This window comes from Anolis sagrei, chromosome X (assembly GCF_037176765.1).
Source record: "Anolis sagrei isolate rAnoSag1 chromosome X, rAnoSag1.mat, whole genome shotgun sequence".
Taxonomy (NCBI): Eukaryota; Metazoa; Chordata; class Lepidosauria; order Squamata; family Dactyloidae; genus Anolis; species Anolis sagrei.
The window spans coordinates 98,344,878-98,370,617 of NC_090034.1; the positions used below are offsets into that span (position 1 = coordinate 98,344,878).

Genomic DNA, 25,740 nt, shown 5'->3' on the forward strand with positions numbered 1-25,740 from the left:
AGCCAGGACACAAAACAGATAAAGTTAAGTCCTGAATGCACATGGCTACTGAATATCTGCCTCATGTGCATATGCTATTTTGGCCATAGAAGAGATGGTGCATAGTTTTTGCATTGGAAGGGAAGATAATGGATCCCTTTATGTGCCTGAATTGTATGAGTGGGTTTTTAATTCCTCTCTCCAGCATATGTAAGCAGCCTCCAGAATCTGACCATTGAAGCTGTCATCAGACAAATTAATTTTTGTTAAGACAAGACTGTGGAACATATTACTTCATCTCCTCTCATTTTATGACTAACACCCAAGTTACGAACAAAATCAGTTCTATAGGTTCATTCTTAAGCTGAATTTCTATGTAAGTCAAAACAGGTACTTTTTGAAGTGTAACTTCACACACACACACATATATAGACACGAGCCGTCCCCTGCCACGCTGTGGCCCTCATGGGGGTTCTGTGTGGGAGGTTTGGCCCAATTCTATCATTGGTGGGGTTCAGAGTGCTTTGTGATTGTAGGTGAACTATAAATCCCAGCAACTACAACTCCCAAATGTCAAGATTCCATTTTCCCCAAACTCCACCAGTGTTCACATTTGGGCATATTGAGTATTCGTGTAGAGTTTGGTCCAGATCCATCATTGTTTGAGTCCACAGTGATCTCTGGATGTAGGTGAACTACAACTCCAAAACCAAAGGACACTGCCCACCAAACCCTTCCAGTATTTTCTGTTGGTCATGGGAGAAGCGTGTGCCAAGTTTGGTTCAATTCCATCGTTGGTAGGGTTCAGAATGCTTGTAGGTGAACTATAAATCCCAGCAACTACAACTCCCAAATGACAAAATCAATTTTTTTAGTGAAGGACATACATTTGGTTGTTAGGTGTCTCGTGTCAAAATTTGGTGTCAATTAGTCCAGTGGTTTTTGAGTTTTGTTAATCCCATAAACATTACATTTTTATTTATATTGATTGGACCTTTGAATAGCATAGGAAAGGGTGAACATCCCTGTGGAGTTGGTTTTGCTGTCTGTGCCCCTGTTCAGAAGATTTCACCTCACCTTTTAACCCCAGTGACAACTGGATTTTGAAACATTTGGCTTGTAGAAACAAGTATTGGGGATAAAGCTTCAGTGGAGCCCCCTTTTCCCCATTATAACTCTTTTCATGAGTTAATTTCCTTTCCCAGGGAAAGATTTCTCTCACTTCCTGTTGTCTCACCCCTGTTGTTACCTATGAGTTATTTGTGTCTGGTGTTTGTAACTTGGGGACTCTGCCTGTTTTCAGTAAATACTTCCACACTGGTGTTAATTAATTGCCAATCACCTAATTTCTAAAGGCTTTTCAGAAAGAAAATATGAATACAGTAAATAGATTTTTTGTTTTTTTATTTTTCAATTTAATTTTTGACAACTTAAAAACAAAACCAGCAATATACAGCATTATTTCACAGCATGGTTACAAGGGGCTGGGTGAAATGTGGTGAGGAAGAGAGAGGATTGCCAACAGCGTTGCACCAGGAATCGCTCCCTAGTGACGATAGTGGGGACTCCGGGATCGGGATCGCGAATGCCTAGAAAGAGTAGAAGAGCGGGTCAAATTGCAAGATAAATACCAATATACCTCCAGGCTAATGGAGCGATTAGAAAAAAGATTTTACCTCCGCGAAGAGCTATATTCTCGACCTGCAAGGCAAATGGGGAAAAGTTTAAAAAAATAATTAATATACATATCTAGATTACATCCCCCCCAAATTATTGAAATCTGCGTATTGAAGATAAAAGAATTTCCACAAGTGCAATAATGGAAGGGTGGGAGTGGACATTAGGGTCAGTGGCTAAGAGCACATCTCCAACACTGTCAAAGAGAATTAAAACACGTTCTATGCTCCTCTTCCTATCTGGCAATACATTTTGGGGATCTTAGGTACCCCAAATCCATCCAGAATAGGAACGGAGGAGCTGCCTTTCAGAAGCAAAGGCTGGAAGCACTATTTTGGACAAATCTCCCAGAATAGTACAAGTAGCCTTTGCACTGCAGGAAGTCGTTTGAAAAACCATTTCCAAGCCTTGCCACTTCCATATCCTGGACCGGGCTGTGGCACAGCTAGTTAGTAGCCAGATGCATTAAATCACTACTGACCGAGAGGCCGTGAGTTCCAAGCCAGCCCAGGTTGGAGTAAGCTCCCAGCCATTAACAATGTAGCTTGCTGTTGACCTATGCAGCCTGAAAGACAGTTGCATCTGTCAAGTAGGAAATTTAGGTACTGCTTTATCCAGGCTAATTTAACTATTTTACGACACCATAAAACATTCCAGCAGCGTGCAGAAGAATAAGGAAGTACTCCATCAAGGACTCGATGTCACAAGTACACAGTGAAGCGACAGTTCCCCTTGTGGCCAGAATCGAGCATACCCTCATGAAGCCGGAAAGCTGGAATGTTAAATTGCCTCTTGTGTCTGTCTATATATGTTGTATGTCTAAGGCATTGAATGTTTGCCATGTATCTGTGCCTTGTAATCCGCCATGAGTCCCCTGCAGGTGAGTAGGGCGGAATATAAATACTATAAATAAATAAATAACCGCAGAAAGGGAGTGTAAACACTGCTTTTCCAAGAAGTCCAAATATAAGAGAAAAAGGAGAAATAAAACAGATCATATTGATTAACATTGTTTTTTTATGCTGTATCCTCCACCAAACCAAGCTTACTTTTATTTATTTGTTTGTTTGTTTATTTACAGTATTTATATTCCGCCCTTCTCACCCCACAGGGGATTCAGGGTGGATTACAATGTACATATACATGACAAACATTCAATGCCTTAGACCAGGGGTCAGGAACCTTCGGCCCTCCAGGTGTGGTGAACTTCAACTCCCACAATTCCTTGAGGCTCAGCATTCGCCCCAAAGGCTTACCTTGGCCTCAAGGAATTGTGGGAGTTGAAGTCCACCACACCTGGAGGGCCGAAGGTTCCACATGCCTGCCTTAGACACACAACATATAGACAGACACACGGAGGCTATTTAACATTCTAGCTTTTTCATGAGGGTATTCTGGCCACCAGGGGAGCTGTTGCTTCACCGTCCGTTTGTAACACTGATGAAGTACTTCCTCATTCTTTGCATGCTTGCTGGAGATTTTTATGGCACATTCAAAACTGCAAATACGGCACCTGTATCACCTCAGATACCTCCACTTGCACTTTCTCTCAAAATGGCAACAGGAAATGAAGCAACATCAGTTCCTGTTGCCATTTTGAGAGGAACTGCAGAGAAAAATTAGAGGTACCTGGGCTCACTGGATATTGGAAGGGAAAGGTTATAGCTTTGGAGCAATCTGGAAGATACACTGGTCTGAGGTGCTTCTGCAGTCCCTTTCCTGGGCACCAAAGACACAGCCAGCTGTGTTTGCAATGCTTCCATCTCTCCACTAGCAAGTATCTACTAGTGGAAGAGAGGCCTCTGCAGAAGAAGGGTGAGATTATCATTGTTCTGCTTGTGTGGATCATGCAGGATTGTGGGCACTATTTTGATTCCCATGGTCCACACCCCACTCCTCTTTCTCAGCACTATGCACTCACTGTAGCGCGGGGAAGGAGAGCGGCTCTGGCGGCTGTACTGCCTCTCCCATTCCTCCCGCTCCTTCTCCCGACGCTCCCGCTCCCTGCCAAGAGAAGAAGTTGGGGGTCAACAAAAGAGGACCTCTGATTCATTCCCTTCCCCCGCTGCATTCCCTTCCCACCACTCCACATCGAGGCTAAGAAAAACCCCAAGAGGCATTACTTCATCCGGATCTTCCGAGCCATGGCACGTAACTCATCTTCTCGCTCCTGGAAGAGAGAATATACTGTGGTCAGCTGACGGACAACTACAACAACCAGCAGGAAATACCAACAACATTCAGTTATTCCCACTTAAGTGAAAGAAGCTTGGCATTCCACAGTTGCGCCTCCACAGTTACAGGTTTAACTTTTGAGGATTTCATTATTTGCAGATTGGATTGCAATTGCAATTACAGCTGCTAATTCAAACAAACAACCATCCTCTGCTAACCAATGTATTTTTGTAGTGGCATGTCTTTATCCTTGGCAGTTGACATGGTCCTTCAGTCTAACAGCTGAGTTACCTGTGTGCCATTACATGGATGCTTATGAATTATTTATTTATTTAAAACATTTATATTCCATCCTTCTCACTCTGCAGCGGACTCAGGGTGGAGCACAACATATATATGGCAAACATTCCATGTCGGGACATAAAATCATAAATATATACAAACATTGAAATCACTTATATTCACATTGCTTAAAAACTATCTCAGGACAACATTTTGCCTCACTGCACTGCCTCAAAGGCTTGGTCCCACAGCCAGGTCTTCACCATTCTTCTGAAGGACAAGAGGGAGGGGGCTGATCTAATATTGCCAGAAAGGGAGTTCCATAACAGGGGCAACCACTGAGAAGGCCGTGTCTCTTGTCTCCGCCAAACGGACCTGTGATGGTGGCACGACCAAGAGCAGGGCCTCCCCAGAAGGTCTTAAGTTTCTACGGTGGTTCGCAAAGGGAGATGTGTTGAAGAGTCATGTTTTTTTCTTGACTAGTAGTTTTCAAAAGTTGGCCTCCACATGTTCATGAAGATTCACATTTGCCAAACCGATGTGACATCATTTTTCCCTTTTCAATAAGGTTATGGTGCAGTTGTTTCCAATAGATTATGGAATTTCCAATACAAACCACTATACCTCAGTAGCCCTTTCACCAATTTGGAGAGTTTTAACTTCACGAAGATAGGTTACACTGGATATTAGTCCTAATAGCTAAATGTGGATGTGAAACATCATACATCTAGAAGCAAGTTGCTGAAGAACAAATGAGCAGCAATGTGCTATTGCACCCATGGCCTACTTATGAACTTCCCATGAAACATGATCCTTCATAGTTGTTGAGGTTCAGCCTGTGTGTGAACCTGAACCTGATTCTCTGATTGTATTTCCTGTGCCAATGAAGATGTTGATTCTGAGGGCAATGTAGAAGATGACGGTTTGTGTAGTGAAACTCCTGCAGCCTTAACTCCTGCAGCCTTGGAAAGTGAAAGTCCAAATTCCCATGAGAATGTTTCAGAGCCAAGCGGTGAACTTTCACTCCCATTTCCTCCCAGTCTTAGCTCTCCAGAGAATCTGACACCTGGATAGGAGAGGGCAGATTTGGCAGAGCAGGGGAGAATCTCAAAGTTTACGAAGGTCAGCTAGACTGAGAGAAATGCAAACAAAGCCTGCAGGCGTGTCACGTAATAGATTTCTCGGCCTTAAGTACCTCGCGCCTGGATGTATCTTCAGACCAGGCATCGTTCCAGATTCAAGCATCATCCTTGGCAGGTCTCCTGATTCCAGTGGCCTTATTCCTAAGAGGCTTCATAGTTGCTTCAAGTACAGTTAGTGGATTGCTAACAGGTTCCAGGATTTAGCAGTGTTACTGTGGGTTTTTGATCTTGTTCATGGACATTTCTTGTTGCTGATTTTTACTGTGGCTTGCATATTACCTTGCATATTTCCTCTATTTTTGTTCTCATCTTTCTTCAATAAAAAAAGGATTGTTTTTCCTGAAGTCAAGTGTGGTGAATTGTTGTCTGAGGGTCCTGTTTCCTGCTCTGGGTTGCAACAATAGCATTGGACTTGCACCATAATAAGACATGACTTCTCCAAAAGGACAAGTGATAAGAAAGTACAAATACACCCAGACTAAGCAGCTCAATTCTTGCATCAGTTGCCCAATTACACACTTCCCTAGTTTCCCGTTACTGCCCATTTGGTCTATAATAAAGAACACAGGGCTGCATCCCGGATCCATGCCAATCTAATTGAGGTAAAGAACAGGCTTTTCCAAACTTTGTAAATTCATGGCTGCCAGTTACCTGTCTCTCATGTTCCTGCTGTATCATCTTCTCCTGGGCGGCTTTTTTATCTGCTTTAACTGAAGAGGCAAAAAGGAGAGATGAACCAAGTGGGACTCAACAAAGAGAAAGAAGGAGGAGACCCTTGCATCCCTCCTTACCCCCACCATCCCACGGATGCTTACACTGCCTGTTAAGCGCCTTTTGCATGCGCAGCTTCAACTTCTCCTGCGGGGTCAGTTTTGGCTATAAGCAGAGGGAAACAAAAAGGTGTTAAAAGGTCTGCCTCTTGGCTGAAGCTACAATAACATTGGGAGGTGGCCAGGTACATGCGAAGAAAGGCAAGCCTCGAGAAGGACAAAGCACACAAGTTGACCAAAAAAATGTATGTTGATGCAACCCTGGAAGGGAGGACAATGGGATTTCTGTCAACTAAAGAACTCGTCCCCATAATAGGAAAAATTGAGAAGATTTCAAGTTCTAGGAGATTCAGTAGCTATACTCTCTTCACAAAGAGGTCACCCAGTACAACTGGGGAGACCAACGACAACAATCACTGGGGAATTCATTGAGGTTCATGGGCGTTTTTGCCTATAATCATATTTAGAGGGAGCTTTTTCATCAACTTGAAGGGCTGTTGAAAAAACAAGAACTTCTTAGCAAGGCCACACAGTCTTTGAGCAAACTAGGTTGAACATCTCTGGCTTGAAGGAAAGACAACTAGCAGAAGGATCTAAATAAAGCCCAGCTTCCCCAATGCAACCAGCCCAGCCTCCCCAATGAAACCATGTCTAGAATAAAAATAACCTCCAAGCAAGTATTCCTTTTTAAGAGTTCCCCTTCACTCTTCCAAGCTATGACATCCTCTCCCCTGCCCCCAAAATTACTGTGTTGCAGGCAAGATGGCCAATACAAATCTCCTGACTAGCAGCTCTTGTTAGAAGGGTTAGCTAGGTGCCATTTTGAAATGATCTGGCACTGGATTAAATATGATAAGAGATTTCCCCCAAGAAAAAGCAACTTGCAGCTTTTCTAAAACAACTTAAGGCTGAAACCTTTTGAATCTTGTAAGAAATATTAAAAATTAATTAGGTATTTTAATTACAAAAATGTGTGTCAAGCACTGAAAGGGTTAAATGGATGCAATGATTCAACCAACGCTGCAGTTCTTAATAAGCAGGTTTGCCTGTAGCTTAGTAGGCCTCTGTGTCAGTTTACCTCAGTGGGAGAAAGGTCTCAGTCTGTGGGAAGGCCTCACAGTGTGAGGTAGGCTTTAGTCTGTGAGAGAAGCCTCTGTGAGAGATAAGTCTCAGTATGAGAAGGCTCTCATGTGTGAAGCTCCAGTGTGAAGGCTGAACTTTATTTGTGTCATGGAAACCTTGTTCTTGTAAATAGTGCAACCAGATACCACAAAATATCTAATTTTTGAGCTTTGGATAGCATAGGGAAGGGTTAACACCCCCGTGGTGTTTGTTTCGCTTTCTGTGCCCCTGTTTAGAAGACTTTGACAAAGTATTAAATATTAACTAGGTATTTTTATTACAAAAATGTGAGTCAAGCACTGAAATGGTTAAATGGATGCAATGACTCAGTAAAACCTGCAGTTCTATATAAGCACGTGTGCCTGTAGCTTAGTACCTGTCAATCTGAGATAAATCTCAGTGGGAGAAAGGCCTTTGTCTATGAGGTAGGCCTCACAGTGTGAGGTATGCCGTAGTCTACGAGAAGGCGGAGTGTGAGAAGGCCTGCTGTGAGAAGCTTCAGTGAAAGAAGCCCCAAGTTGAAAGCCTCATGTGTTAACTTCATGTGTAAAGCTCCAGTATAAAGGCTACTGTGTATAAAAAGCTTCAGAGGAGGCTCTTTGAGAGCAATGCTGTTTATCTGAATGAGGAAGAAGCCCAGCATGGAAGCAAAGAAGGGAAGTATAAAGGCCTTTGTGTTATGGAAACCTTGTTCTTGTAAATAGTGCAACCAGATACCAAAAATATCTTTAAAAAAATAGCTTTGGATAGCATAGGGAAAGCCCCAGTGGTGTTTGTTTCGCTTTCTGTGCCCCTGTTTAGAAGACTTTGACAAAGTATTAAATATTAACTAGGTATTTTGAATTACAAAAATGTGAATCAAGCACTGAAAGGGTTAAATGGATGCAATGACTCAGTAAAACCTGCAGTTCTATATAAGCAGGTGTGCCTGTAGCTTAGTAGCTGTCAGTCTGAGGTAAACCTCAGTGGGAGAAAGGCCGTAGTCTATGAGGTAGGTCTCATAGTGTGAGGTAGGCCTTAGTTTATGAGAAGGCCGAGTGTGAGAAGGCCTGCTGTGAGAAGCTTCAGTGAAAGAAGCCCCAAGCTGAAGGCCTCGTGTGTTAACCTCTAGACTGAAGAACCAGACACCAGCAAACAAGAGCCTACTTCATTATTCTTACAAAATTAACAGAGTATCAGGTATCATCAGGGCTGACTCTCTCCTAAATATCTGAGACAAAGATCTCCACAGTCAACACAACGTGCAAGAAAGATGCACTTAAAACAGGCCTCAGCAAAAACTGCATTCATCTCAGGAGGTTGGTTACTTCAGCTTCTACACTTCTGTGCTTCACTGAGGAATTCAAGGCATTCTCCGGCCGCCTCATGCAGGGCAGAATTCCAAAAGTCTTGACGCTATAACCTTAAAAGCCTGGAATATTTCTCCAGCCCTCTGACTCACTATACATTTTCTGGCTTTGCTCAGTGTTGAATGGTATATCCGCTCCTGACCAAGAGCCCACGTCAAGATAAACAGCTAAAAAGTTGGCCTTTGATTGAACCCACTACTAGAGCTTGGATTATTTTTTTTTAACCATACTGGGTGCAGGAGATGGGGGGAAAAAGGAACTTTTCCAAGCTCAACCCACTATCTCTCCTCCCTTCCACACTAAAAATACTGCCAATGGTTACTGAGCCTCCTTTTACAGAGGAAATAAATATCATGGAGCAAGATACCTCCAAAGTAATTACCATATATACTCAAGTATAAGCCAAGTTTTTCAGCCTTTCTTTAGACTGTAAAAGCCCCCCTCAGGTTATACTTGAATCAAAGTTATTTAGTATTTTACTATTATTATTATTATTATTATTATTATTATTACATTTATTATTTTACTCTATTATTACTATTATGCTATTTTACTATTTGTTACATTTATTATTTTACTCTTTATTATTATTTATTATTTTTTTCTATTATTGTTAGTAATTTATTATTTTACTCTGTTTATTATTACTACTACATTTATTCTTTTAATTCATTAATTCATTATTATTATAATAATAATTATTTCATAGAATGATAGAGTTGGAAGAGACCTCATGAGCCATCCAGTCCAACCCCCTGCCAAGAAGCAGGAATATTGAATTCAAAGCACCCCTGACAGATGGCCATCCAGCATCTGTTTAAAAGCTTCCTAAGAAGAACCCTCCGCCACACTCAGGGGCAGAGAGTTCCACTGCTGAACGGCTCTCACAGTCAGGAAGTTCTTCCTAATATTCAGATGGAATCTCCTTTCTTGTAGTTTGAAGCCAGGGCAGCAGAAAACAAGCTTGTTCCCTCCTCCCTATGACTTCCTTTCACATATTTATACATGGCTATCATATCTCCTCTCAGCCTTCTCTTCTGCAGGCTAAACATGCCCAGCCCCTTAAGCCGCTCCTCATAGGGCTTGTTCTCCAGACCCTTCATCATTTTAGTCACCCTCCTCTGGACACATTCCAGCTTGTCAATTCTCTTGAATTGTGGTCTCCAGAATTGGACACAATATTCCAGGTGTGTCCTGGAATTTTACTCTACTATTATTACTACATTTATTATTTTACTCTATTATTACAAGTTATTATTACATTTCCAATATTTTACTTTATTATTATTAATTACTTTTATTATTTTACTCTATTATTATTGGTAGGATACATAAGCACTTTTACATTGAAGAATAGAATAACAGTTTAATCAAAGTTGGACAGTCTTGTCTTAAATTATAGTTTTATGTAAATATTCAAAAGCATTTAACCTACGGATGCCTCAATAAATGTAATTTTATTGGTATCTATTTTTATTTTGAAATTTACCAGTTGCTGCTGCACTTCCCAGCCTCGGCTTATACCCAAATCAATATATTTTCCCAGTTTGTGTTATAATTAGGTGCCTCGTCTTATATTCGGGTCAGCTTATACTCGAGTATATACGATAGTATTATGCCAGCCCTAATCCAATGGGTCTGAAAGACAATCATTTGGAGAAAATTGGCTTAGAATGGATACTTTTGGGTGCTACATATATTTGTAGAGAAGGGGAGAAGTGGGGATTTGTTGCAGTACTTGTTCTGATGTCCTAAAACAGAGTTGTCTATTTTTCCTCCCCGAGTTGCTGAAAAGTTGGATTGCTTTTATTGACAATCTGACAAAATCAGCTACTTCTGCATTAGCCCTGGCGAAAGCAAGGCAGTGTTTTGGAAACACCGACGTGCTCAACATTTCCTTGGATTAAGTGATGGCTGCAAAGCATGAACCTGTGGTTTTGATCGCACTCCCTGTTCCTGTTTACTGTTTGCTTACTATTTTTTTAACCTAACGTGAGCTTGTTATGGCTTAGAGCTTGAACAAATACAAAAATTAAAAAAGGGCATTCACCTGCAGACTCCTCAAAAGCCAACAGGCAAGCTCCACTTCTACAAGGTACCAGATACACAACACCCTACAGTTGTACCATGGCTTAAAATACATCCTAGACCTCTGGGGGCAGCCTTGCTCACATAAATAGAACTGTTAATAATACTAAGTCACAATAATATTATTTGAGAGTTGTTTCATTAGCATTCAATCAAGGAATTCAAACTTCTCTCACACAGAGGAGTATACATCCACTTGTTGTTGGAAATCGCAACCTTCTTCAAGCCTCCACTAGTAGTTTGTTTTGTATCTGATTCTGTTTGCTTACTGTATTGTATATGTATGTTTTGGTATGCAGCTTTCCCTTTACTCTGTTTCTTGAGGTTGTGGGAGGGGCTGCAGACTGCATCACCAAATCTGGGACTGCTGAGATTTCAGACTCCATTTCAGAACATAGAGACTGTTAAGAGTTCTGTGTGCCAAGTTTGGTTCAATTCTATCGTTGGTGGTGTTCAGAATGTTCTTTGATTGTAGGTGAACTGCAACTACAGGGTGAGGCAGCAAAACTTCCTTTTTTTAAATGCGCGCCATTCAGTAGGTTGAAGACATATCGGAGCGCTAGTGGTCTCGTTCGAGAGGCGGGAGTATAAAGTTTTGTCCTGACACAGTTCAGTCGCCATCATGCGTTGGGACAGTGAGGAGCATGCTTTTGCTGTTGAGGCCTACTTTTCAAACGGATTTGGAGTGGCCGGCCCGCTCTCCAGATTTGGCCCCTCGTGATGTTTTTCTATGGGGTTTTTTGAAATCCCGTGTTTCTGTGAATCGTCCAAGGACCCTACAAGATTTGAAGACCAACATCGAGGAAGAAATTGCCAACATAACGCCTGCTATGCTGGCAAGAGTCGTGACAAATGCCAGAAATCGGTTTACTCAGTGTATGTAGAATGGAGAATGGGGGACGTCACTTACCTAATTTGATCTTCAAAACTACATAAAAACTATGTAGGTATGCGCCTACATTATAAAAATAAATAAAAAATCCTGATTCATACAATGGTTTTATTAAGTTTTGAAAAAAGGAATTTATGCTGCCGCACCCTGTACAACTCCCAAATGACAAAATCAACCTCCCCCAAGTCCACCAGGATTTGGGCATATCAGGTATTTGTGCCAAATTTGGTCCAGTGAATGAGAATATATTCTGTATATCAAATATTTCTATTAAGATTCATAACAACAGGAAAATTACAGTTCTGAAGTAGCAACAAAAATAATTTTATGCTTGGGGGTCATCACAACATGAGGAACTATATAAAGGGGCCGCAACATTAGGAAGGTTGAGAAACACTGTCCTAACAGGATCCAAAAACTTTGTTTTTTTTAAGGAGCTTCTTAAACTTAAAATGGCTTGGGAGACAAAATAATAATAAGAATAAAGGTGATGGAAATGCTCCCCCAGGGGGAATTTTCAAGCATTTGGTGCAAAATTTTCACTGCAATAACAAAATTGCTAAAGTCAGTAATCATGCAGAAATACGGTGAGGAATCGTACGCCTATTGTCCATACATGGAGGAAAAAAAAAATCTAACTTTTACCTTGCTTGGGAAAACCTCCTCCCAACTTGCAAAATACCACTCTTTGACATCCAACCCAGCAACGACCAAATTTACAGGTGGTTTTCAAGTTTAGAAAGGCCATCAGCAATCTGACTGTATCTCCATCTACCCTCTGACTAAAGTCTGAAGGAACCAGGTACATCTGCCCAAAAACACACTTTTCCTGCACCGCTATTGCTTCCCCGAGTCTTTTTCTGTACTGATGGGAATTTAAAAGGTGAGGTTTAAATTCTTACTGACTTTGGCAGCTCCTGTCTCTTTACCACCAGCAGTTTCAGCCCTGGAAAAGGAAAAGGGAGGACCTATTAGAGCACAGCACCAACCAATTTTATCAGGGACAGAATCAGATATAAATCCTGTTGGAAACAGCAACCCTCCAAGCCTTCACTACTTCTTTATTAATGTATATATTTGTTAACCTGTATTGTATGTATATATTGATTTGTCAGTTTAACTGTACTTCTTTGGTGTGGGTGGGACTACAGACACGTGATTACTGAGCATGTTCAGATTCAAGACTCCATTTGTCATCAGTATGTTTTGGGATTTCAATGTTAACAGTTTGCTTTAGACCTCAGTGGAAGTGGATGCAGTATGCTTTTGGACTTCAATGGAAGCAGATGTCTTTTGGACTTATGCAGGAATAGTTTAGTATATGTTTACTTTGAGAAGCAGTGAGTACAGTTACACAGATCAGCCATTCATAAGATGTATATTTAAAGACTTTGGATTATGGACTATTGATTAAGAATGATGCCCTGCGTTCTCAAAACTGAGAAACAACATCCTATCTGTAATTGAATGAATAAGAAACGTGCCTATATACTGAATTAATACAAAACGTTTGTGAGTAAACAAGTTAAGTGCATATTTTAAACTAAGAGGTTTCAAGGCAGAGTATATGTTTTTAAGCAACTGCAATTTCAACTTCAACTTCACAGAAACATTTTAAAGCTCTGTTAGCTAAGTATATTTTTTTGTGCACTGGCATGTCTGTGTCCCTGGCAGTTCAAAGACATGGTTTATCAGTTTAACACCTGATTTACCTGTGTGATATTACATGAATGCTTGTGAACATCACTTTTCAAAGGGTTGACTTCTAACAAGGCCATGCCTTTCCTTGACTAGTGGTTTTCAAAAGGTAGTCTCCAGAGATTCACATTTTCCGAAAGGATATGATACGATTTTTCCTTTTCACAAAGGTTGTGAATGCCATTTTTCCAAAAGATCCAAGGTTGGGTTGGTTTTTTAAGTGGCAGATACCAACACATATTACTGCCATAGCATAATTATTAGTGATGATAAATGATGCAGTAGACCAGTGGTTCTCAACCTGCAGGTCCCCAGGTGTTTTGGCCTACAACTCCCAGAAACTCCAGCCAGTTTGCCAGCTATTAGGATTTCTAGCAGTTGAAGGCCAAAACATCTGGGGGCCCACAGGTTGAGAACCACCGCAGTAGATAGTGCAGAGAAACATTCCAGCCATTTTGCTAATGGACACGCCTCCCAACAATTGAACTTTCAGGCTTATCCCCTGGCTGGCAATCAATTCAAATCTCTATTCCTGGACATGCCAAAGCACCATGACTGGGTGCTCTCTCAGTAATGCCGATAGAAGTCATGCTCCCATGGGTTATATTCTGCAGGGGAAAACAAATAAAATCAAGCACAACCCACCTCCCCTCTGACAGCAATGGGAACTGTGCAAGCAGATTTGGCACAAATAATGACTCCTACACTTTCTCTCAGCCTTCTTATCTTCTTCCAAGCTGAAACTACAAATTGGCTACAAAAAGAGCCCAAGAAGGTCACCTGCAGAAGGTTAATACTTTCAGGCCACTGGTCAGCTGCTAATTATTTGGCTACAATGCTGACTAGGACTCTGAAACCTGACAAAAGAGGCCAAGTTCTCTGCAATCCTCTGTTGAGATAAAATGAGAAAAGCAGGAGAACCAATGAGGAGATATCCATTCACATGCTCACTTTTTCAATTTTTCCCCTACTGCAGGAGAAGCCGGAGGCCTCAGCTGTTTCTCTCGCGCTGGAGACGCTGACCGGCTATGGCTTCGCATCTCGCTGTCGCTCCGGCTACTTCGGCTGCTGCTCCAGTGCCTCCCTCCTCTGCCACTGCTCCACCGATAGCGTTCTCCAGACCGGGAATGGCTTCTGAAGGAGGAGGAATACATTCTGGTCATTGTGGTTGTCCTTATCATGAAGGTTTGATGATATAGTGCCATCAGTGTATACAGTGTTTTAAAAGTATAATAAGAATAAGAATAGCAACAATTTTTTATATCCCGCCACCATCTCCCCTGACTTGGCAGTGGCTTACAAGCAGAACCAAGCCCAATAATAACAAAGTTGAACAAGTAAATACACATTTAAAAACACAACAGACATATAACAATCTAATTAAATAATTAAAACAGTAAAGTATAAAAAAATCATAAAATAAATCAAAGACAACCTCAGTAACTAGAACAAGGAATATAATGGGAATATCAATCTATTTGCCCCCTAAGAACTGGAAAATTGATGCTTCTGTTCCATGTTTGATGTTTTGTCTTATGTCTGATATAAAAGACTACGTTTTTAAAAATTTAATTTTAGTTATTAAGTCATAATTTGTGTTTATATGTTGGGTTGCCAAATTTCATTACTGTGTTCGGGCAACGAATGTTTATGTTTGGAATCCACCCTGAGTCCCTCTGGGGAGATAGGGTGGAAAATAAATATATAATTATTATTATAATTATTATTATATCAAAATTAGAGAGGGCGGGGACTGGGCACGGGCTTGTGCAAAAACAAATTATAGGGCCAGGGCTGGGGCTAAAATGCTAAATACAATCTGACAGTCAATTAGGTCTGGGCAATCATAGACAGGGCCTGATCATTTGCAAATGCCCTTTGAAACATACATGTTTAAGGTCTATACAGAAGGTCTATACAGAAAGTAGACAGAGTGCTAGCCTAACAAGCAAAAACAGTGGGTCCTACCAAAGGTATGCAAACTAAATTATGTGTACAGAAGAAAGAACAGTAAAATATAAATCTATAAAATAATACTATAAATCAAATTTCCCAGATAAATTCAATACAGTACAATATAAAGCAAACTGGCCAATACATGAAATCAAAATTTATAAAAATAATAAACTGTTGCAAGAGGGGGAAAAAAGCAGTTTTGCTCAGTCTTCACCTGGTATTTCTGCACCCAAAAGCATTTCAGGCAGTTATTCTGTGCAGAAAATATATGTGGTTTTGTTTGCACAAAGCAGCTCAGCATTTCCAGAAACACTGTGCAACACTGGTGTCATTTGTTCAAGTATACAAAAATGTGTTCTTTGCAAAATTGGTATTTGTGCAAAAACCATCAATTTGGAAGAAAAGTAAACAGGAGGGGTACACAAAATACATGATTGTGCAGAAAAAATAGTTTTAATTTTTAAAAAATCCATGTGCATTTTTATACAAAGTAATAAATATTTTGTATAAATCTACCTACCTAGACCTCCGGCGGGAGCCATATCGCCAGCCCCGTTCCGTTGAGCGTGACCTGGAGTGACGGTGGCCATCCCTTGAGCCTCCTGCAGAGTACCGCCTGCTCCTGCTTCGGGACCGAGAGTACCTGTGGCTGCGCGATCGGCCATAGCGACTAGCTCTGTGGTACCCACTGGCCCTGTGAGACCGCGAACTGGACCGGGAGCTTGAGGAGGAAGAGCTTGAGGATGTGGAGGATGAGGACGAAGTGGAGCGTCGCCTACAAAAAGTAAAGACACGATGCTGGCTATTCACACAGATGTCAAGATGCCTGGAAAGTGCAGGGGGAAAGGGGGCTGAGGACACATGTGAGGATACCCCAAGGTGGGCAAATCTCAGACCAGCTGATGGTTCCGTAAGCAGAGAAGCATTTCTAAATTATCAACCACAATTGTGGAGCCAGGTAAGCCTGACTCCCATTTTCCATCATCACTCTTCATCAAGCCCAATAATGGAAGTTGGAAGGCCAGGGACGCAACACAATGCCAGACAAAGTCCAGCGCAGAAGGCAAGAGGGGTACTGGTTTCCTGCAAGATCTCACTGTGAACAACTTGAGCCAAAAACTATATCCACTTAGTGTCTGAGTACACCAAATTCCATTTTAGAAACAGAGTGCACATTTTAAAAAATATATCCTTCATTGGAAAGCTAACTGAAAGGCAATATGTTGAAGCGTCCCAAGGGTAAGTGGAAACTGTGCATAGGAACAGGTTTCCCCAAGAAGAACCCACAAATTAGGTAAGTGACAAGGACATTGAGCTATCTTGACAATTTGGCTTATATGTATTTATTGTGTCTTTATTTTAATTTATTATGATTTTATGATGTTTTTAGTTGTATTTCCGCACTGAATTTCTTCTGTTAGCCAGTCTGAGTCCCTCCACGGAGGTAGAGAAGATTGGGATATAAAAGTTTTTAATAAATAAATAAATAAAATTGTTATCATCTCCTTGAACAAGATAAAACCATATTGTTGTTTTATCACTACTCATTTTAACAGCATTTGCGCCATTTTTACCACTGTATACTTCCTTAGATTTCTACAAAGTGACAGCTTAGCCTTAAAAAGGCAAACAGAACAATAAAAGGCAAAGGTTTTCCCTTGACATTAAGTCTAGTCGGGTCCGACTCTGTGTTTATCAATGGAAGAGCCGGTGTTGTCCATAGACACCTCCAAGGCCATGTGGCCAGCATGATTGTGTGGAGCACAGTTACCTTTCTGCAGGAGCAGTACCTATTGATCTACTCACATTTGCATTTTTTCGAACTACTAGGTTGGCAGAAGCTGGGGTTAACTCACCCCACTCCCAGGATTTGAACCAACAACCTTTTGGTCAGCAAGTTCAGCAGCTCAGCGGTTTAACCTGCTGCACTACCAGGGGGGCCTAAACAGAACAATATCATAGCATTTGGATTTTCCTAGCATAGCACTTTAAATTTCAAGTTGCAGTAAACCAGCATTCCAGCCCATGGGAAAACAGAGCCCATATCAACTCAGTGTTGCTTCGCTGGGCCTCTGGCCTTCTAAGTCTTTCACAACGAAACCACGCACCTGTTACTTTCATTGGAGGTACACAATGCATTCCCCAGCTGACCCCACCCACCTTGACAACCCATACAACAACCACCCTCAGTTTCTCAGCATTTCACAGGAAAGGGGGGAATTCCCTGGGTTTTTTCTGACCAGACTCAGCAATGAAAGTGCAACTTGGCTGGGGACTGGTCAAGAAGAGTGACCAACGGGAGTGCCAATCCCCCATATGGTCAGGGAGGATGAGGGAAAAGTAAGAAATCAACCTTTTGACCCCGGGATGGTCTCTGCTTTAAGGTTTGGGAAAGCGAAGCAGGCGCGAAAATTACCGACCGGGAGGAGGCGCTATGACCTGCCGCAGCGCTGCCTTGCTGCACTTGGCCGGAGCGTGCCTTGCCAAGGGAAACAGCTTTCCTAGGAGTTCCTCCGGCTTGAGTGGCGGCGGCTGCGGCGGCAGCAGCGGCGGCTGCTTCCTCATCGCTGCCCCCAAAGCTGGTGATGAAGGTGATCTTCTCCTCGTGGCCCGGGGAAGGCGAGCGAGAGCGGGAACGGGACTCAGACGTAGATTCAGAGGGCGAGCTGAGGAAGGGAGGAAGGAAAAGTATCACTACAGACAGTGAAGCAGGAGAGTGGGATTGTGCATTGTAGCTATTAATAGTTTATTTACTTATTTATTTACGTAATTCCTTTCCCGTCCATTTCAGCCCAAAGGCGACTCAAGGTGGCGCACAAAGTGGCAACAGAATGTACAAAGCAGATATGAACTAACAACTGTGCTGAATGATTTGGAAGAAGAGGATCACACAAGTGGCCTACAGGTTACACTCTACACATTCCTGTGCTAGATGTTCCCAGGTTGGGTCATGAATTGCTCCCTTACATCAGTGTGTTCCATCAGATTTCATGGCTTCTGAAGAGCCACACATAGGCTGAATTTCATGCTGCACTGGCAACAGCAGAAAGTGATTATAAAGTGGAACAAAATGTACGACTTGAGCCACACACAAAACTGGTAAGGCAGAGTCCTTCCAGACCAACCTGACTTATCTGCCTCTCAGTGGTGTGTGTATATGTGTGCAGAATATGTGAATACTGTTGTAGTTCAGCCTCTGATTGTGCCTGCACCTGATCTCTCTGGGAATTCTGGACCTGTTAGTCAACCTGTTGACACAAGGGATTCTGGGCCTGTTAGTCAGCCTGTAGACAAAGGGGATTCTGGGTCTGCAAGTCAGCTGGAGCACCGAGTGATTTTTAGGTCCTGAAAAGGAACAGTCTCTTTCTGAAGGCCACACTGCAACAGAACTGAGCTCAGAGGATGATCATGGAAGTCCAGGTGGACAGACTAATGAACAATTAGAGAAAAGATTTATGTTTCATCAACATAGAGTTTCACATGAAAAAGTTTGAAAGACAAGTCGCTTGTTAGCAAAAAAGTCATTATCAGTTTCCCAGGGGAAAAGGCACAATTTTCTGCATATATTAGCTAGGCCAACAGCATCATTGGTCAGTGGAAGCAACGTTGGAGACTGAGGATAGAACTTCTGTCAGGTCAAAATTATTTCTAGTGCCATGTTCACATTTTCCTGTTTGTTCGTGTTTCGTGCTTCCAAGTGTTGAGGATTGTTCCTGAATTTCATGTTTTGGATTTATTCTGCTCTTGTATTCCTGGTTTTTGAATGCTACTCATGTACCTTGTTTTTTGTAGATTATCTCTGATTTTTGGACTTTGGTTTCTGATACTATTTTGCTAAATTGCTTCAAAAAACTGCTTGCTATTTTATCTTGGACTGGTGTGTGTGTGTGTGTGTGTGTGTTAAGTACAGAGGTGCTTTCCTGCCTTGGAATACAACAAATACATTTATACATGCATTGAACAAGATCTAGTATTTTCTTGGATACCAATAAAAACCTGCACCACCCGACAGGATGGATCCAAAGATACACATAGTAGCAACTACTACCTAACAGAGGAGAGCGACTAAAATGATCAAGGGTATGGAGAACAAGCCCTATGAGGAGCAGCTTAAAGAGCTGGGCATGTTTAGCCTGAAGAAGAGAAGGCTGAAAGGAGACATGATCAATATGTGAGGGGAAGTCAGGGAGGAGGGAGCAAGCTTGTTTCCTGCTGCCCTGGAGACTAGGACGTGGAACAATGGCTTCAAACTACAAGAAAGGAGATTCCATTTGAACATTAGGAAGAACTTCCTGACTGTGAGAGCCATTCAGCAGTGGAACTCTCTGCCCCGGAGTGTGGTGGAGGCTCCTTTGTTGGAAGCTTTTAAACAGAGGCTGGATGGCCATCTGTCGGGGATGCTTTGAATGCAATTTTCCTGCTTCTTGGCAGAATGGGGTTGGACTGGATGGCCCATGAGGTCTCTTCCAACCCTATGATTCTATGATTCTATATCCACTCACCGTTTGTAGGGATCGTAGGTGGGACTGTCTCTCCGAGCATAGCTGAAATGATAAGGTAAGGAGGACAAAAAAGGCATTAATTCTAGGTGAGTAGAAAGCCAACTGAGTCAGTTTTCTGGACATATGCTGAAGATGGCTGAGTCCAGAAAACCCAGGTCACCAGAACTCCACATGGGAGAATTCATTCACTCTTAGTGAAATAAGAACAGAGAACAATGGGAGACATTCCTGCAGGAAAGAGAGGAGGAAAGCCAATCTCCTTCAGGATGTCCACTTCCATCAGTGAGGGATGCACCAAAACTCCTCATGCAGCAAGGGAGATGAACATTTTCAGCTTAACATCAGCCAGGTGACTTCCCCATCATCAAGGGTCTTACCTCGGAGGACTGATTTTCCTTCCTTTTAAACGTTTCTCTCGGAATTCCCTCCTCTGTCGCCGAGAACGGCGACCCTTGGGGAAAAAAACAGATGGGGATATCAGGGAGGTTACTATGTTAACAGCAAAGGCCTTAAAGTTTCTCCACCTCAGTCATCCTAGTATTGAAGGGGAGACTATTCCACCTAGATCCCAGGTGGACCTGTACCAGGACTTAGATTCATCTCTCTGCATTAGCCAAAGGGAGTCTCTTGGCCCAGCTAGCCATAAATGCACTGAGGAAATCAGAGGATTTGTGCACTGATTACTTGTTTCTTTCCCCCAGGGAGGAGACAAGAAAGCATAAATATGGGATGGCTCCCAAACGCTACCTACCGAGTACATGGCTTTCTCTTCCTCTAAGGCTTTGGCATGTTTAATGGCTTCTGCCTCCTCTTTGTCCTTCCTCAACATCCTTTCAGAAGAAAAACAGGGATCAGAGGGAAAAGGGTACAAACAAAGAGTTTCAACCTGCATCATAGCTGAAGGGATCTGTTTATTCCTGATGTAGTTATTCTTATGTCTTTAACCTTTGAAAAGTTGTACCGACAGTCCACAAATTATGAACCAGACACCGTATATACTCAAGTATAAGGCAACTCAAATATAAGCCAAGGCACCTAATTTTACCACAAAAAAACTAGGAAAACATATTGACTCGAGTATAAGCTGAGGGTGGGAAACGCAGCAGCTACTGGTACATTTAAAAATAAAAATCAATACCAATAAAATTATATTAATTAAGGCATCTGTAGGTTAAATGTTTTTGACTATTTATATAAAAGTGTAATTTAAGATATGACTGTCCAACTCTGATTAAACTATTATTCTAACCTTCTTCAATCTAAATGTGCTTATGTATCCTTTCAATAATAATAAATAGAATAAAATTATAAATGTAATAATAATAATAAAGTAAAATAATAAATGTTATAAAAATTATTATTATTATTATTATTAGTAGTAGTAGTAGTAGTAGTATTACAATCAGCAGAATGATCTTGTTTGCTGTGGACTCATCTTGTGTTTCTAATAATAATAATAATAATAATAATAATAATAATAATAATAAATAGAGTAAAATAATAAATGTAATAATAAAAATACAGGAAAAATACTAACTGTAATAAAAATAATAAGAGTAAAAATAAATGTCATAATAATAGAGTATAATACTAAATGTAACAATAATAGAGTAAAATAATAAATGCAATAAGAGAAAAATACTAAATCAATAATAATAGAGTAAAATAATAAATGTAATATAAAATAATAAGAGAGTAAAATAATGTAAATGTAATAATAATAATAAATAGAGTAAAATAATAAATGGAATAAAATTAATAATAACAGAGTAAAATAATAAATAACTTTGATTCGAGCGTAAGCTGGGGGGGGGGGGTTCAGTATTAAAAAAGGACTGAAAAACTTGGCTTATACTCGAGTATATATGATAGGTTCTGTAAGATTGTTGTTAAGTTGAATTTGTATGTAAGTTGGAACAGGTACATTTTAAAGTGCAATTCCAGCCAAAAATATCTATTTTATGAGCTTTGGATAGAATAGGCAGAGTGATGTTTGTTTTGCTTTCTGTGCCCCTGTTCAGAAGATGTCACCTCACTTTCTGTCGCTATGAGAACTGGATTTTGCAAAATGTGGCTTGTTGAGGAAAAAAGAATTTGTGATAAAGCTTCAGTGGAGACCTCTACCCCGTGATAACTCTTTCAGGAATGAATTTCCGATCATAGGGATAGATATCTCTACTTCCTGTTGTCTCACCCCATTCTTAACAATCAGTTGTTTTAAGTTGGATGTTTGTAATTTGGGGACTACCTATGATTTCAATTTTACTGTAAAACTTTACCTGTGTGCTTTTAATATCAAGGCAAGAGAGAAATACCACGTGAATGAAAAAAATAATTGCACTCATGCCTCTGAAAATCTATTTAGCCTACACGGATTTAAACCACTCATAAAGGCATAAGCACCATTCTGGAACAGACCAAAGCAAGCCTCTAAGTCAGCATTCCCTTCCCACACGTTAACCAATTTAGATACACATCTGGGAAGCCTACAACCATAACCACAAGGGACACAGCACACTCCCATTTGCGTTTCCAAGCAACTGGCATTCAGAAATATACCAGCTCAAATAATAATAGAGATAATACATAGTCCCCTGACTCATAATCTTTGACAGCCGTATTCTCCATGCATTTCACTCATCTTCTTTCAAAGAAATCCATATCGGTGGCCACTGCTGTATCTTGTGCCAGCAAATTCCATGGTTTAGTTATGTGCCATAACATAATATCCTTCAGTCTTTCCTAATCTCTCACCATTCCGCTTCACTGAATTACACCTAAAATTATTATTCGTAAGCAAGAAAAATGGAGAAAAAACTCTCCAATACCCACTTCTTTAGAGAGCATTTATAACTTTAATTGGTTCATACCAATCAATCTTTTGACTACCTCCACTCCACTTTTTTGCGTCTGCAGGTAAGCTTCTTGAAGCCAGAAACCACAAGAATACTTGTCTGCAGGCTGGATAACACGATTTATTATCCAAGCTGATCACCCCAAAACCATGTCAACCTATAGAAGAAAAGACTGAGCATAGAAGGCTTGACAATGCTGAAAGCACAAACATCTTACCGGACAAAGTCTCCCTCCGCCATGCCATAAGTGGTTGCCTGCTTGTTGAGGTCAGCTACTTGTTCCTGGTTCAGTTCATCTACATCAACCTCAACATCTGCAAAAAACACAAGGGGCATCAACTGATAGATCAGCATTCACAACAGGAATAAGCAATTCTCAGAAGGCCTAAGGGAACATTTAAAAATAAAAATTGATATCAATTTTGTACTACATTTTTTGTACTACAATTTTGTAGTACATCGATGTACTACATTTGCTAACCTGTATTCTATGTACCGTATATTCCAGGCGTATAAGACGAACCCCAACTTTTTCAGTTAAAATATAGAATTTGGAATATATTCGCCGTATAAGACTACCCCTCTTCCAACACACACCAAATAAAAATTTAAAAAGCATCAGATTTTATTTCAACATAGTAATTTTCCTATTACTGTAACCTCCTTCTCTGCCTTTCAGATCTGGCACATGCACACCTGCACCACTTCACTGCAGTCTTCAGGAGCGAGATGTGAGAGGCAGAGGAGCAGGCCAGACAGGTAAAAGAGGTGTGTTTGTCTGGGCCCAGAGCCACTCTATCTCTTTTTTCCATACCCCGAGCACCCTGGACACCAGCAGCTTGCTCCGCCCTTCACTTACATCTTCCCGGTGAGGCGTCTCTTCACCTAACCATCGGGACCACATTAAGTCCACGAATCCTGATTAATGGATATTCTTCTACCGTACTTGTACAGCATCGCCCTTAATGCTTTCATACAGTCGCTGCATACTGCAGGGATGCGAGCATTGCCATTTTTGAGCTCCCCCCCACCATATGCAGCAACCACAGATTCTCCAATCCGATTGGAAGTTTCAGCACCCGCTCTATAAGATGACTCCCGGCGTATAAGACTACTCCTGCGCATAAGACCACACTCGCGTATAAGACTACTCCCGCCTATAAGACTACTTCCATCTATAAGACTACTCCCGCGTATAAGACGATCCCTGACTTTTGAAAAGATTTTCTTGGGTTAAAAAGTAGTCTTATACATCAGAATATACAGTATATAATGATTTTCCAGTTTCACTGACTTCTTTGGTGTGGGAGGGTCTACAGTCATGTGATTGTACTAAGCATGTTTAGAGTCAAGATTCAATTTTGTTATTCAGTATGTTTTTGGACTTCAATGTTAGCAGTTTGCTTTAGATCTCAGTGGAGGTGGATGCAGTATGCATTTAGATTTCAATGGAAGCAGTCTGCATTTGGACTTATGCAGGAACAGTTTATTAAATGTTTGCTTTGAGAAGCAGTGAGTACAGTTATACAGTTTAGACTTTCTTAAGATGTATACTTAAAGACTTTGGACTATTGATTAGGAATGATGCCCTGTGTTCTCAACATAGAGAAACTACATCCTATCTCTAAATGTGCCTATTTGCTGAAATAATACAAGATATTAGTGAGTAAACAAGATATGTTATTTTTTAAAAACGACTTTTGTGTCTGAGCGCATATTTTTAAACTAAGAGGTTTAAGGGAGAGTATATGTTTTGGGTAACTGCAATTTCAATTTCAACTTCAAAGAAACATTTTTAAAACTCTGCTAGCTAAGTATATTTTTTGTGCGATGGCATGTCTTTGTCCCTGGCAGTTCAAAGACATGGTTATCAATTTAACAGCTGATTTACCTGTGTACCATTACATGAATGCTTGTGAACATCATTTTTTCAAAGGGTTGACTCCTAACAAGGTCATGCCTTTCCTTGACTAGTGGTCTCCAGATGTTCATGGAGATTCACATTTGCCAAAAGGTTATGACATCGTTTTTCCTTTCAAAAAGGTTATGAATGCAATTTTTCCAAGACTTTCTCAACGTGGGGCTTCCCAAATTTGACAATTTCTATCACCCCTAGACAGTATCAACCCAGCATAGGGAGCAAAGAAGGTAAAGAGCCAAGAAGATTCAAATGCACCATTCCTTTCTCATGCCTTCCTGTCACCGCCCAATTTCATAAAGGCCCAGTGCCAAATAGCACTAGTTTCATGGAGGTGTACCAATATCAGGGATGACTTCATCCTCATCTGTGTTGCTATCTTCCTCAGAGTCTTCCTCTTCAGGTCGTTTCTCAGATGGGTTCTCAAGTTCAGCCACTGTACTATCTTCATACGTGTAGCCAATAGAGGCCTTTTTTTCTGCTAACCTGGAGAGAAAAAGAAGAAAAACACACTGATAGGCTTTAGGCTGATTGCACTTTATGGTTTGTCCATTTGACATCTCTATGCCCTCGCTGTGTGAAATTTTCCCTTTGTTCAATACCACTGTGGCACATTTGTCTAGGCCAAACTCCATACTGATGCCAGTGTTGAAGATTCTGACTGTGTTGGTCAGTGACTGGACATCAACAACATTATTATTATTAGAACCAATATTTGGATGACTGATTAAATGCTACAGTGTGCTAAGGGTCTCTGGACCATAATAAAATTTATTTATCTATTGATTAACTGAAAATTATACAAGTCCTTAAGTCAAGGAGAATGTGCAAGTCAATGGTTTTGCTGCTTTAAGTCTCTTTTAAAATAGAAAAGGCAGGAAGAAATAATAATAATAATAATAATAATAATAATAATAATAATAATAATAATAGAACGAAGTGCCTTGGGAATCCTCCAGATGTTTGGGAGTACCATTTTCCCCAGCTCAAGGCAGCCCTTTCGACCAAATAAAATAGTACAAGCCAGAATCATGTACTCTCCCCGCCAGGACAACTCAGTCCTATCTCACTGACCCCAAAGTATAAACACTTACTTCTTTTTTTCATCCTCATTTGGCTTCTGGAGCCCCCCGTACAGCTCATCGATATAGATCTGATAGAGGCATTGTTCTTCTGAGACTATGAGACAAAGGTTAAGACAAAGAATTCTCAAAACTTGATTTAATAAAAGAGAGACAATTGCAAGAAAAATATACAGCAACCTCTCTCACACCTTGATGGTGTCTTCATGCTACTCCTTACCCACATAATGACTGCAGTTTGGAAGAAATCCTT

General features: G+C 40.9%; 1 protein-coding gene across 2 annotated transcripts in view; it reads right to left on the bottom strand.

Moving 5' to 3' along the window:
* Nucleotides 1-1,366: 1,366 nt before the first annotated feature.
* Nucleotides 1,367-25,740, bottom strand: part of LOC132780059 (CLK4-associating serine/arginine rich protein) — a 33,475-nt gene continuing 9,101 nt past the window's right edge. The window contains exons 6-21 of one of the 2 annotated variants that reach the window (XM_060783589.2): nt 25,500-25,584; nt 24,746-24,891; nt 22,705-22,801; nt 20,384-20,462; nt 20,010-20,083; nt 19,633-19,674; nt 17,551-17,796; nt 15,651-15,905; nt 14,126-14,308; nt 12,383-12,422; nt 6,071-6,131; nt 5,907-5,965; nt 3,780-3,826; nt 3,578-3,660; nt 1,656-1,680; nt 1,367-1,568 (exon numbers count right to left, since the gene is read on the bottom strand). In XM_060783589.2, the coding sequence (XP_060639572.2) occupies nt 1,526-1,568; nt 1,656-1,680; nt 3,578-3,660; nt 3,780-3,826; nt 5,907-5,965; nt 6,071-6,131; nt 12,383-12,422; nt 14,126-14,308; nt 15,651-15,905; nt 17,551-17,796; nt 19,633-19,674; nt 20,010-20,083; nt 20,384-20,462; nt 22,705-22,801; nt 24,746-24,891; nt 25,500-25,584 (1,565 nt within the window). In that variant the 3' untranslated portion in view covers nt 1,367-1,525. Of the gene's footprint in view, nt 1,569-1,655; nt 1,681-3,577; nt 3,661-3,779; nt 3,827-5,906; nt 5,966-6,070; nt 6,132-12,378; nt 12,423-14,125; nt 14,309-15,650; nt 15,906-17,550; nt 17,797-19,632; nt 19,675-20,009; nt 20,084-20,383; nt 20,463-22,704; nt 22,802-24,745; nt 24,892-25,499; nt 25,585-25,740 lie in introns of those variants that run through there. The other variant, XR_009631878.2, reaches the window with a different exon arrangement.